Source organism: Cygnus olor, chromosome 5 (assembly GCF_009769625.2).
Source record: "Cygnus olor isolate bCygOlo1 chromosome 5, bCygOlo1.pri.v2, whole genome shotgun sequence".
Lineage (NCBI taxonomy): Eukaryota > Metazoa > Chordata > Aves > Anseriformes > Anatidae > Cygnus > Cygnus olor.
Window position 1 is genome coordinate 65,260,111 of NC_049173.1, and position 14,308 is coordinate 65,274,418.

General features: G+C 38.0%; 1 protein-coding gene across 3 annotated transcripts in view; it reads right to left on the bottom strand.

Annotated features, from left to right (window-relative positions):
* DKK3 (dickkopf WNT signaling pathway inhibitor 3) overlaps positions 1–14,308 on the bottom strand; it is a 29,763-nt gene that overhangs the window by 3,668 nt on the left and 11,787 nt on the right. For all 3 annotated transcript variants that reach the window (XM_040559358.1, XM_040559360.1, XM_040559359.1), the window contains exons 4-6: positions 6,545–6,637; positions 4,663–4,807; positions 2,043–2,199 (exon numbers count right to left, since the gene is read on the bottom strand). In XM_040559358.1, coding sequence (XP_040415292.1) covers positions 2,043–2,199; positions 4,663–4,807; positions 6,545–6,637 — 395 coding nt within the window. The remainder of the gene's footprint in view (positions 1–2,042; positions 2,200–4,662; positions 4,808–6,544; positions 6,638–14,308) is intronic.

Below are 14,308 nucleotides of genomic sequence, written 5' to 3' on the forward strand. Positions count from 1 at the left end.
TACATCTCATAGAATCATAGAATATCCCGAGTTGGAACGGACCCATAAGGATCATCTAGCCCAACTCCTGGCACCACACAGGTCTGCCCAAAGTTTAGACCATGTGACTAAGTGCACAGTCCAAACGCTTCTTAAATTCAGACAGGCTTGGTGCAGTGACTGTGTCCCTGGGGAGCCTGTTCCAGTGTGCAACCACCCTCTCTGTGAAGAACCTCTTCCTGATGTCCAGCCTAAACTTCCCCCACCTCAGCTTAACACCATTCCCGCGGGTCTTATCACTGGTGTTTACAGTGAATAGGTCACCTGCCTCTCCACTTCCCCTCGCGAGGAAGTTGTAGACTGCGATGAGGTCCGCCCTCAGCCTCCTCTTCTCCAGGCTGAACAGGTCCAGTGACCTCAGCCGCTCCTCATATGTCTTCCCCTTCAGCCCTTCACCATCTTCATCGCCCTCCTCTGGACGCTCTCCAGCAGTTTAATGTCCTTCTTGTACTGTGGTGCCCAGAACTGCACACAGTACTCGAGGTGAGGCCAGACCAGCGCAGAGTACAGCGGGACAATCACCTCCCTCAACCGACTAGCGATGCCGTGCTTGATGCATCCCAGGGTACGGTTGGCCTTCCTGGCTGCCAGGGCACACTGCTGGCTCATATTCAACTTGCTGTCAACCACAACCCCCAGATCCCTCTCTGCTTCTTTGCACTGCATGAGACAGTTCAGGGCCATGTGTCTCTGTTAAGAGCGCAAGGTGACTACTGGTCATGCTAGGCACCCCTCAAACAGCTGCTTAAAGCTGCAGTCTCTTTCACTGGAAACCAAGAGTAAATGAACTAAAGATGTTCTTAAAGCTTATTTCATGTATGTTTCAAATTCTTGATTTTTTTTTTTTTTTTTTGCTTTCTAGAAGTTTTACGACTTTCATATCTGGGTAGACTATTCTTATTTTCTAGGATATAAATTGATATTTTCAGTGTGTTTATCAGTTACTAATAATCAGTCAAGGGTCATTTAAAGCAGAGACAGGCTGCTCCTTTTAATAAACACATTATCTGAATCTTCAAGTTCACCATGTAAATTCAAAGAAGCAGCATTATCTTGTCCATGTGAGTCATACTGATATGCATGGTACTTCTGTGTGTGATAACCCTAAACAGGTAATTCTTGTGGCTAGAAGTAGAAAGAATTGGGCACAGAAGGAGAGAAATTTTAATCTACGTATAATTTACATCTCTATCACAGCTTTGCTGTCTTATTAGAAGTTAAAGCAATGAAAATAGCAGTGGAGCAACAAACTTGGGGAGTTTATTACACAGGTACCACATAGGTATTCCAATAATGCTTTTAGTGCAAAACTGAAGTGATCTCACTTTTTCCTAATGGAACTGTTAATAATGCAAATAACTGTCCTTTTAAAGAACAATTAAAGCCATGATATATTAAATGTTTTAGCTTCTAGCAGAAAAATATGGAGTCAATCTGCTGAATATTCCATGAAACTCACAATATTGCTGAAAAGGTCTGTTACAGTATGAAGTGTTTTAAGTCTGAACAGCAAATCGTAAGTAGGGAAACTGGCTTCTCAGGCTAGTTTGAAACTGAAGGAAAATATAAGCAAAGTTGTCTGTTTTTGCTATGATAGAAATGACCTATAAAGCTAATCATTAGTACAGAAACATGCCTGTTCATACCTACTGCATGTTTCTGTTATGTAAGCAAGCAAAGCATTGAGCAGAAGCCCAATCTAACAGAAAATTGGTGGACAAGAGCTGTACAATGGAGAATGAAATCAGAATGATGCTTGTAAACAGCTGTTACTACTACTTTGATTAAAAAGCAGTATCAGCCTGATACAAACTTCATTCACACTAGAAATAAGGCTTTGCCAAACTCAATTAGGCACATGTGTGTGGGACAAAGCAGTAAGTTTGAGAAAATTTCAAAGCTACTGATGAGAAAAGCCATCAAAACAGTGTGAAAGAATCTGCAAGTTTTGTATCTTAAAGAAACCTATACAAGCAGTTTACTTGCACAGTTTGGATCTTTACCTGTGAGGTTGGCAGATCAAGCCACTTGCACATGGACATTGCTCAAGTACTCCATCAGGTTCCAGTTCCCAGGTGATCAGGTTGAGAAGTCTATTTGAAGGATCATGGCAAGGTTCACCTTCTTCAGGTAATGGAGTGCACACAGGAAATAGCAGTTCTGCATGCCAGAGTAGATTAATCTTATGAGAAGTCATTAACTGTCTGCTAAACTGAGATGACCTACTATGTATGTCTATATACAAGAAGTAAAAAGATGGGCTTTTTTTTTTTTTTTTTTTAAGTCCCCTTACATGTTAGGGAGCCATAACTTAATGTTCTCTCCACTAGGTGGGAGTAAGACACTTTAAGTTTATGCTTAACGAGTAAGATCCACTCCTGCCTCATCGCAAAGAGAGTACTGTCAATACAGTGGTACCATACAACTCCTTCCTCTGGAGATTTCAAAGTATTCTAAACCCAAGGCAACTACTGACATTACAGTGAATCCTTTGCAATGCATACTGTTGTTTAAAATCTGAATGTAGAAATCTCTATTGCAGAATTATTCTTTTTTTTTTTTCAGAGGTTTCAAATGCAATTGTTCAGACTAAAGTAGCCAGGTTACAAAACCTACAACTCAGCCATTTAATTTGTTTTAAGAATTCTATAGTAAGTAAAGCTGTCTGGCATTAGGGGCTTGGCATCCTTCTTTTCTGTACAGGGGTCATTTCAACCTGTATAAGGAATTATATAGAATAACACATGGGTTTGGGTTTCCTGATACTAGTAACTTCGTATCTATCTTGAATTCAGGTCTTCCAGATGTTCCTTTCAAATCTCCCTTTTCTGGTCTTCATTCACCTCGCTTTTTGTGGTATGGCACAATAAAATGGGGGGAGCTCCGAATTTTTCTGTAATGAGCGTCATCAATATATGCATACATACAAATTATATACACACTTCTAATGTGTATGATTCACTGGCTCCTAATTCCAAAACAGATTCTATCTTGAATAGTGAATGTTCCATAGCTTACTACAGTTTTCAAATAAAAAAAAAAAAAATGTAGATACAGTCCAGTCTGTATTAGGACAACCTTTTGCAATGTTTTAGTGATGGAGAAAGGCCTTCAGGTTAGGGCTAACTTCCACTCACACCTAACCTGAAAACCTGAAGCACTGCTGAAACAGGCAATTGTAAAGAAGAGAAATTCTTTGCTGTTAATTGACAGCTCTGATAAGTTTTAATGATGGTGTTCCACTAAGTTTAGTCAATCTTCTTACCTATTGTGTTGTTCCTTCCTGAGTTACATGTTTGTACTGAATTTCATTTCAAGCCAAGCAGTAACTTATACTCAAATTACTGTGAATGTCTTATAATAATCATGAAGACAGCTTGTTCAAATTCCATAGGAAATTAGAACTACAAAAGCCATTATTACCTTCACAATAGCCAAGCCTAGTACTACTGACACTAATGGATGTGTATTCCTGATTTACTCAACTTTGCAACGTGAGCAGAGGTTTGAAGACCTACATGAGGAAAGTAATAGGCATTTATAGAAGTAGTCTTTGTCTCATTTCAGGATCAGAATTTACAGAGAAATCTCTAGTAAAGCTTAGCAAAACATAGATGTGTTAAGAAGGTATCTCATGAAGGGGAAAATAAACCACAACTGCTCTCAACAAAACTTGCTGAAACCAATCTAATTTAACTTGGAAGGTCTGCTCTGTAATGCTCTGAATTAACAAGGAAAAGCTGAACAGACCCACTTGCCTTTAGATTTGGTGTTTGAAATGAGCTTTTTCCTTCATTATCCTGAAGTGCCCTTCCAGCCTGATCCACTAGCAAGCTGATTGTGGGACAGGCACCCCAACTATTGGTGAAGGTATGAAGTCATCTGCTGCTCATAGCAAGAACCAGAAAAAAAGCAATATAGAAAAGTATCTATGTGGAGTGGAAAGAGGGTTAGACTTGTATCCTGTTACTACTAAATTATGGTGAACTAGAGTAAAAGCTGTGAAGAACTAGTGGGTAGAAAAGAGTAACAAGCTGGACTCTGACCAGGCAGGATTTAGGATTGATGTCAGGTCTGGTATCTTGTTCTCCTCTCCTTCCTTTCCCTTGTAAATCAAGTTTCATGTTCCCATGTGGACTGACAGCATAATCTGGAACATTGTTCCACTTGTCTGTCCAGTCAGTATTGCATAGTGCGCAGTACCGTTAGAAGCCTCATATAAAACTCTCAGGTATGAAGACTATCTGTAGTCTGACTCTGATGGTCTACTAATTTAATACATTTTAAATTCTATTTTTACTATGCTGAATGAAAATTTAACATAGATCTCTGCTTCTTTTAAATGATACTTTTAAGACATCATATTTTTGTGCTACTCGTTCTGTTCCTCTGTCTAATGTGCAGTGTGCTTTTCTTTTGTTGTTGTGCACTCCTATCAGGCTGTTTTTCACTCCTAATTCTATTAAAGCTTTTATAATGAAGTTAACACAGTGCATGCCCCAGGCTAAGGCATAATGATCTACTGATTCCATAGAGGTCTATCTGCTTCACCTGAGCAAAAGAGCTAAATATTAACACTCTTGTATTATAAAATGAATAGGATAAAAAGCAAAACCACTGTACCTTTCTGAAAAGCACAGCACATTCCTGGGTTGCAGTCTTGTTGGGTCTCACAAATGGTGCCATTCTCTCCTTTTGAAGTGGCTTTCTTGCACTCACCCCAAATGCAAAGCTGGTCTCCACAGCATTCAACATCCCGTGAGCAATGCTTGCGAATGGAAAAAGCATGTGACAACTGTCGCTCTAGCACTAATTGCCTGTACCAATAGACAGCTAAACGTGGATTTATACCTTGCTCGTGAAGACAGCTGCATGAATGTGGTTTAAATAATGTAACATTTCCATTGTTTAAACAGAATTGCTTAGGTTCTCACCTTCCAGCACACACCAAAGTATTTACTGGACAGGATCATCTACAGTAGAATAATGGCACCCCTTCTATACTATTATTAAAATCTTACAAAATCTGAATAGTTTTTTAGCATTTATATGAAAATTGGTCAGCAGCCAGACATCCTGCAGTGTAATGTGTACTTCAGGCCAGACTTTTGCAATCAAGGAGAGAAAATTAATAAATGAAACATTATCAATGGAAACCATTTCTGATTTTTCCAATGTTAAATGCAGTCCATACTTTACAATTTAAGAAGGATTGCTTTCAAAGAGCAAAGCAAAAAACATCTTAAAATCCAATTTTCAGTTGTAATAAGAACCAGATTTCATTTGTAACCAAGAGAAAAAAATCTCTGAAAAAAAATCAGAAAATCGGAAGTGCAAATCTCTACCTGAGGATAACTTTGTATGACAACTGTCCCTGTGTTTCAGCTATACACACACCTAATAAATCAACCCAGCAAAAGCACTGTGACATTTTATGGTTTTTTTTTAGGTAGTTTGATTGTCATCTTAAAGATTCCTAGTAGGTCATAATTTTAACAGCTTTTTTTCTGTCTGTGTAAAGCCCTGTCTGGGAAGCCATTCAAAATCAATTTCTTTTCCAGTGGATCCCACAGGAGGTACTTAACACAGGGTAAGAAGTAGGAATACACTGCTAATTATAAAGACAAATATCTTGTGATTGTGAGGAGTCTAGGTCAGGGAGTTGATCCAGCCACCTTTACTTTCACACTTCACAGTCAGTTCACTTCACTGAACTCACTGTGCAACAGGAATGTAGCCAGGACCAAATTTTTACTTTTTTTCTACAAATGCTCTGTTGAACACTGCATAGAGAAGTAGGGCTTTTGGTTTCAGTTACATCCCAATTGATTTTTAATGACTCCATGTTAACAAGAAAAATGATCACTTTTAACACTTTCTAAAGTATGAGTGAGCTTTCCTAATGACAGAAGATTGATAATTCAGGACTTCCATTTAAGCACGCATTCAATCCACTAAAGTCAATACAGCTTCCTGAAATTATTAAGTATTTAAAGCATTTAAATAATTTACATCATTTCAGGAAAAGATTTTAATTGTATTGATTACGGGATTTTACAGCAATGTCAGCTTAATGGCTTGTAAATGCTTTGAAGAACAACTGTTTCACAAGAGGCCATCAGCAGAATGTAGGTGAAAAGGGACAGCTTGATAAAGGCTGTTTTCAGCTAATTGCTCTTAAATTGTTTTTTTTACCACAGAAGAAGCCTGAGCTTCTCAGGCACCTGTTACCTACGCAAGATAACCAAAGCATAGCTATTGCCAAAAACACTTCTGTTATCTCAAGAAACAGGGATTTACAGCTTCCTAAGGTTCACATATTCAAATAATGTAACCTTAGTTGTGATAACAGGCAGGGGAAAAAAATAAAATGCTACGCATCTACTAATACACAAAGCTGTGCATCTTCTTAGGTAATTATTTTAATTTATTGACATTAACAACAGGAATTTACATAGTAAGTTTTTTAAGACTACATAAAATCACATATCACTTCAGGACTTACTTCATGTTGGGTTTTACAGAGCTGACACTTGTATTCAAAAGTGGAGAACTGGCAATATTTCCCTGCTTCACAGTCTTCATCAATGATACACTCCTAAAAAAAAAAAGTATAGTTTGCCACTATGATGGAAATCCATACCTCTCCTTGAAACACCAGAAAGGAGGTCTTGATTGATTGTATTTCTTATTTGGGACTCGAGGGAAAAAAAGCTCTCTCTGTTTTTTCACACAACCACAGTTCTGTAATAGAACAATGTGGCTGCAAAGCATTAGGTGGCTTCACATCTTGTGTAAATATTAATACCAATGACTTCAAGAAAATGAATTCTCTTTGTTCTGCTCTCTTGAGGAAAAACGAGCAACAAAAACAAACAACCTGAAGACATTTGCATAAAAGCTATTTTACTTGTATTAAGAGTTCAATCAAAATTTACTTATTTGCTGTTTTTTAGAATGGGACAAGACTGGGAAAGGGTCTACGTTACAGCAGCTGCAGCAGCCAAGAGTATCTTTATGCTTTGTGGGAGATCATTCTGCAACAGCTTTCTTGATCCCAGGCCAGGCAGCTTTATGCTGTCCTCCTTCCTCCTCCCCAGCAACATCAGTGCTGACCTCCAAAACTCAGCAGCTTGGCCAGCTTCCCCAAGCAAGCAATGACAGCCCAAAGGGAGATGAATCCGTAATGCATCAGCCTTTGCTACTCAGCTAAGGTGTTTCAACAGGCTTCAGGCTAGCAAGTTGCTTAGGCATGCTTTTCAAACCTGGAAGCGTTTCATGGCCTTAGCAAAACTGTTTCTGTGAGAGGGACACCTGAGTTCCCATCTGAATCACAGACTTTGACTGAAGTTTCTTTGCCCAGTGGTCCCACCAGCACCAAGGTAGAGATTGCTTGCTTTTTGTTTGTGCTGCACAGGGCTAACATACAAATATTGACCAGAAATTCTTCGCCAGGGATTTTTATTTGGGAAGTGAGCATAATTAAAGCACAAAACAACTCTGCAGGCTATTTAGGTATGGCAGTGAGGAAGAATCTGCAATACAGAGAGTAAGTGTATAGTTTGTGTATCCCTGAAGTTTCTGGTTCACAGGGAGGGCATCTTTTTTTCTTCACATCTAATGATTACCTCTCAAAAATCAAGTGATCAATCCTATTCTAAAAATGTCTTCTCCAGGTAACTATCAAGCCAACAGAAGAATAAATCTTAGCACTATTCCTGTCTAAGTCACTTTTATTTCATCACTGGTTTGTACCACCACAAGGCTGATGCTATCTTTGTGTTATTAGTCAGTACAAAATACGGAATTAAAAATCCCTGAATTCTCTGAAGAAATAACTTGACTGCTCCTTGGTAGATACTAATCTCACTTCTTGGTGCAGCCTACCTGTCATTTATGCAACCTTTATTGAAAGTTTTTACTGAGCTTTTATTTTTACTTTTTTTTAGATCATTTTCCCCAAACTGACTTTCTCCATGGCATCCCAGCTGGGTTTTGTTTCTGTATGATCAGCTGGGCTGAAAATTAACTCATCAAAAAGTTTAAGTGAAGCTTTTAAATTACTATAATCACTGAAGGACAAAGCAGCTATACTGTCTTCAGATTTCCATATTTAACATTATAAAAGCTTCTTGCATGGTATGAGACAAGGCTGCTCTGCATGAAGAGCAGTTCTTTGTTTAAGTTACCCATTTTGGCCATCTGAGACGTTTGCAAAGAGTTTGATTATCCGGGACATAGAACAGAAGCCAAAGCCTGATTTCTTTTCAAGTCAGTGAAGTTACATGCAGGTTATATGTTTACAATTAAGCAGTCCTTTCAGCTGTTTTACGAGATGATTATCGGTGGGTCTATATTATATATTATATGTTATATATGTTATATATGTTATATATGTATATATACGTATATATATATGTAATATATGTTATATATTATCATAATGCTTTTGCAGCTTCATTATCCCATGTATGTTCTTCTTGTTTGCTTTTGTGCTGCTACATAATCAGGTAGGTCAAAATCCAAGTGTTCTACAGTATCTTTGAGTTTTTGTGGTTCCAAGTAGTTAGCCACTTCTCCTCCTTACCTGCCATGCTCTTTCTGGCCAATTTTCTACCCATAGCTTTGTCAGCTTCTTTTATGAATCCCCCTGTATAAACCATATTCAGAATAAACTATACTGTTTCATTCCTGTTCCATCCACCTTCAGGCAAACAGCCAGGTCTCAATGTAGTAAGTTTTTCCAGTTGTCCCTTTCCACAGAGGAGAAATCTTGCCATAATCATTTTTGAGCTCATGGAATAACCCTCTCTCTAGCTCTAAAACCACCTAACATCTAAGTTGCAATTCTCCAGTCACCGCTTTCTCTTGCACTAATGAGTCCCCTGCCTTTCCCCTCTTATTGAATTGTGTCCCACCAGTTCAGACCCCAAGTATTATGAGGTTTTCAGCTGGGGAAAAAAAAAAATCCTTTTACAGTTTTCTTTCCTGGCATGGAATAAGCTTCTTTTCATATGCTTTCTTAAAGCTGTGAAATTTTGTGCCATGCTCCAAACCAGCTTCTTTCATTCAGATTTTATAATCCACAGTCAATGCAAAACCCAATAATTCTTATACATGCAGATGTGTGACCATTTCTCTTTTTGTTGTTCTTTTTTTTTTCTTTCTTAACAGACCTTTTCTAATCAGGCTACCCTGAGACACAACAGTTGCAAAACAAGGAACAAAACTAAGCATCTTCATCAACTGCAATGGATTCTGAACAATCCATATTCTTCGTGGAATCCTGTAAACTACGTTATTTTTCAGAATGCTTTGCTTTTGCAGGGTCAACAGCATGTAAACCGGGGAGAGGCAGTGCTGGCTTCTGACGTACAGCAGAGCATAATTTAACCTGGCAGCTAAGAAATACACTGTTTGAGAAGTGCTAAAGAATAATACAGAGAGAAAGCAGGACTGCCTGTTTATTAACGAGTATACTAGGACCCACACATAATAGAAGGCATGATGGAGATGAGTGTAGTACCTGTAAGCACATACTTAGCATCCTGTAGAATTTTATTATAATATTGTACCCTACAGTGAATATCCTGCAACACCTGAAAGTAATTTGGGGGTTGAAATTTGTTCCAAAACCCTCAAGGGAAAAAAATAAAAATAAAAAAAACAGAGGCAAGAACAAAATACTGAAATTTGTGGAAAAGGTTCTCTGTATTTTGAGTTAGACTATTAAAACAACTACTGCTGAAAGAAACTTCAGTTTTCTTGTCTTTGGCACATTATGCCAAAGCTGTAATTTGCTTTCTTAAGGAATGATTAGGCTCCTTATGTGAGATTAAAAAAATGACTGACAGTACTGATGGTTAAGTATGCTTGTAACACAACTACCAGAAATCCAAAACAGATGCCTGTGTGAGACAGCTTAAGAGTGTTCAAGTCAGACATGGTGTAAGCATTAACAGGTTTTGACAAGGGTACTTTCCTTCTGTTTGAATGTTTACATGTGCATAGAAAGGCACAGAACTAAAAAGTTTTCTTTCAGTGTGATACAACGATCTTTATGCTTCACCAATAACAAGCCTTTGACCTAGAAGGCACTATGGGCTATTCTGGCAGACTGTCCTTGACTGCGGAGTGTAGCCAACTACAGTGTGGACCCCGTCATCCTCTGCTCATGTAACACACTAAGGATAAAGAGGGAGAAGCAAAGAACGTCCCATTTGAAATTACAAAGGCAGAACTACGCAGACAGAGTTAATCTACTTTCTTGAAGAAACCTTTCATTTGCAGTGTTCATCTGGTTTCTGTACCTCAGTATGGTAATAACCTTAACATTCCCTTTTGCTGGTGATATATTATGTACTGAAATCATGTTCATTTCACTTTCCTCTTTTTTTCCCCCTTAGCTCCTAATTAACTGCATATATTTAACACCCTAAGTGTAGTCAAGAAAATATGCTCAAGACTATTCTTATATTGTGTGACTTTCAAAATTGAACCATTGATTTTAAATACAGTGGTGACATTTAGCTGGTCTATTCCCTTTTCCATCCTCCCTCCCATATTCTCAAAGATAATTTTAAACCAAATTCTCTCTTCACTCCTCTCGTATCTTCAAATTATATTTGTCTGGGACAGGCAAATGACTGCCTGGCATGGGCTCTCCTTTCCTTCCAGTCTCTTTATACCTTAGCTTAGAACCCAGGAAAGCAGAGAAAGGAGCAAAGGTATCATTCCTAACCTTCTATGGCTTTCAGGTTCACAAGCCATAAAGTAATGAGACAAAATTCACTGACATCAGAGAGGTAATGAAGTTTTGCCAGGAGATACACAACAAAGGAAGCAATGCTAAAAAGATGGTGCAGCAATTAGAAAATGACTCCAACAGATGACAAAAGCTGCTGAGTAGTAAGCAGAAAAGCAAAAAACCTGTTCTATATCCTACGTGTATTACACATATTAGAAAAATGACAGAAGTACACAGAACGGAATACCATCTTATGGAAACTACTACCAGTCTGAACTGCAGTAGTGTTCCAGCTCTTACTCTCTTAGTTGTCTAGACAGGGCATATAATGCATTCATTTTTAATGAGATATGAATTAATTTGCCTTTAAATATCTCAAAACCTCTGTAATACTTTCCAGCAGAGCAAATGTCTTATTGCTGTCCTGCCAAGTACATAGCACTCATAAAAATAAGGACTAGTGTTATAAAAAAAGACACAGTAAAAAGATGAAACGTGAGTTGCGAACTATGGTACTAGTCACATCCCAGTACTATGTGGGAAATATGCATATACATGTATGGGGCTACATATTGCTGGAGCTGTCTGCAGCAGCAGAACTCCTCTCATCCCACACACTTGCCCTAGAGGAGGCAGGACAGGTTATAGCATGTTTGTCCAGCTTTTCTCCTGTTTGTCAGGTGTACCATAGGCAGGGCAGGATGGTAGAAATTCCAGTAAAATCTTCCTTCAGGCCTTCCTGCAACTCAGTGTCATGCTATATACTCACTCAACTTTTTTAAATACATAGGGACACTAAAATCTATAATTAGGGAAGGAATATTTTGAAGAATAGGTAGAAGTTGAAGAATTAGACAGTTTGGGACCCAAAACCAATAGCCCTATGTTCCATGTTTAATTGCTCCATATTAAGAAAAGCTTTTTTTTTGCATAGTTTGAGATTATCAAATGAGGTGAAAATATGACTTTATGTATCTAAACAAAATTTTCCTAATGATTTTGTAATAAATTGTCTTAATAGAAAAATGCATCTACCTGTACATCTATTAATTGAAGAACAATTTTTCCACTTTTGATAACTAAAAGGTGTGTCTAAAACCCTGCGGTCTAGGAAATCTTGGTTTCTAGTCTAAATGTCTTGAGATACAGTAACAGTTACAGAAACACTGTACAACTGTGCCACAAAGTTCTAAAGTGCCGTTATTTCTAAATAGTCAGTAACCATACAAAGATACAGCCCTCATGAAATGGTGTGCCCTGAGGCTGAGTTTCAATGCAGGCCTCTTTTCTCTCTACAATTGGCAGCTACAAAGTTTCCATGATTCACTACCAAACTATGTACATTTTGAAAATTTATAAAAACAAAACAGTCCAGAATAGCTGTACACAGCAAGGATGTGAAACATCTGTGCAAAAAGAAAAGCAGTACAAAACAGGATTTACGTACTTAATAGCTCCTTGCTGATGCCAATCTGTACCCAATCCATTACAGAACTTACTTCAAACCCTGAATCTTAGGTGCTTTGTTCTTATGTGATACACTTGGTAGCTTACAGTTTCAACAGACTTACTGTGTTTCAGGTGTCAGCCAAAGATAATACTCGAACAGAAATACATGGTAAGAATTCATCTACAATGGATTTTGCCTACAGCAGAGTTGACTGTGTGGATGACTGCTGTTACTCTAGAGAAAAGGGAATAATTTATTTTCCATGAGCTGTAGATAAAAGAAAGGGTTTAAATTACATCATCAGAGATCTTATAGTGGGCGTAGGAAAGCATTGGAATAAACTGTCACCAGCACTGGAGGATTTTGAGAACAGATGAGATGAATGTCTGCCTAAAGATGGAGTTCCCTTGCTGATGGCTCTGAAATATCTTGGACTCAGACCACGAAGGTTTTCCTTTGACTGATACCATGATGTGAGCTATCTACATGCTGTGAGATGCTTCTTCCCTTAGAAAGCCCACTTCTCCCAGGAAAAGGAACAATTTTCAGGGATTCCTCATGTGATGTAAATTCACAGAACAGGCTCTGAGTCAGTTCCAGACAGAATTATAAGTGAACAAATCTGAAACTCCCATCCCATATATCTTTTCACCGATGATGATATATTAGAGTATGTTACCTACTGAACAGAAGTTATGGACTTGTTATAAAGAATTCGGACAGGTAGAAAAGATGGAGGGGGGTTCTATCTTTAACTGCAGTAGTAAACCACCATGACTGGATAGTTCACATTCACTGGTACGGTATTCCTCAGCACTAATTATCAAAGTGGCTTAGTCCCTCATTAGGCCAGACAGACACTCTCTCTACAAAAGATGCCAAAATGCTAGTTTTGAATTAGACAAGAGAAAGGAAAGAATGAGACTTATTCAGCTGACATATAAATGCATTTATCAAGGGAATACATTTGAAGACACCACTCTACAGAGCTTTTTTTCCTCACATTTGCCAAATTTTTGATGAAATGAAACTAAACAGAAACAGAGATCAATTCACCACCTTCCTCCAACTGTCATGGTTTACCTCAGTAAATCATAGTACAAAACATCATCAAGCTGGACTAGCAGCATCTTGCACATCTTTCTGACCATAAACAACTGTACAGAAGACCAAGCAATCACAGATCACGTTCATTTGTTCTCCTCCTACTCACATTTGTGTAAAACAAGTTTAATTCTAATGATTTTAATTAATCTTCCCCTCCTACAGTTCAGGGAAAGATTACAAAAAACTTAGGCTTATTGCATATGGAACTGTGTGTTACTGGGCCCACCTCCCAGCCACCTTACTTATGTATAATACAGATGTAAACCGGCTGCATGTTTGGCCCATTTATCTCTATTTTTGATATCTCAATCATTCTAAGATCATAACAGATGTAAAGGAAAATAAATAATAATAATAATAAAAACATTTATGCTTTACATTTATTTCCTAAAATCTTTGCTACATGTTGGTACCCTACCAGATAAAGTTTACTGGTTTATTAGATAATGTGGTTTCAGCTCAAAATCAAATAAGCATCTGCTGGAGCCAGCACATTAAAACTATGTAAAGCAAAACCACTGGAAAAAAAAACTCTTTTGCTTTAAAGCTGTTCCTATAATGTGATTCGTTTTGCTACATGTGTCTGGCCAAAGGAAATACTGCTGATGAACTCTGACTGCTGTCTAAAGACAGTCCATACCATGCTCTCTCAAGAGCTGTCAGCAGCTCACAGAATTGTCACCAGCCCACACGAAAGATTTAGTCTCCTGACTCTCTCTGTTACCTCACAGAGATGAAAAAATATTTAATTTCTCTTAGTTTAAATAGGTAGACCGAGTAGAGCTGGAAAGTAAAAATGTTCCTGATGATTTGTTTTTATATTTACCTATAATTTGGACATGGCCTGTAAGAAACATTTTGACAGCCTTGGTTCCCTAAACTCAACACATGAGGTATAAGAAGGCTGTACTAAAACCAAAGAAGTAAACAGTTGCTCTTTTTACTCTCACTACTCCCTTACTGTG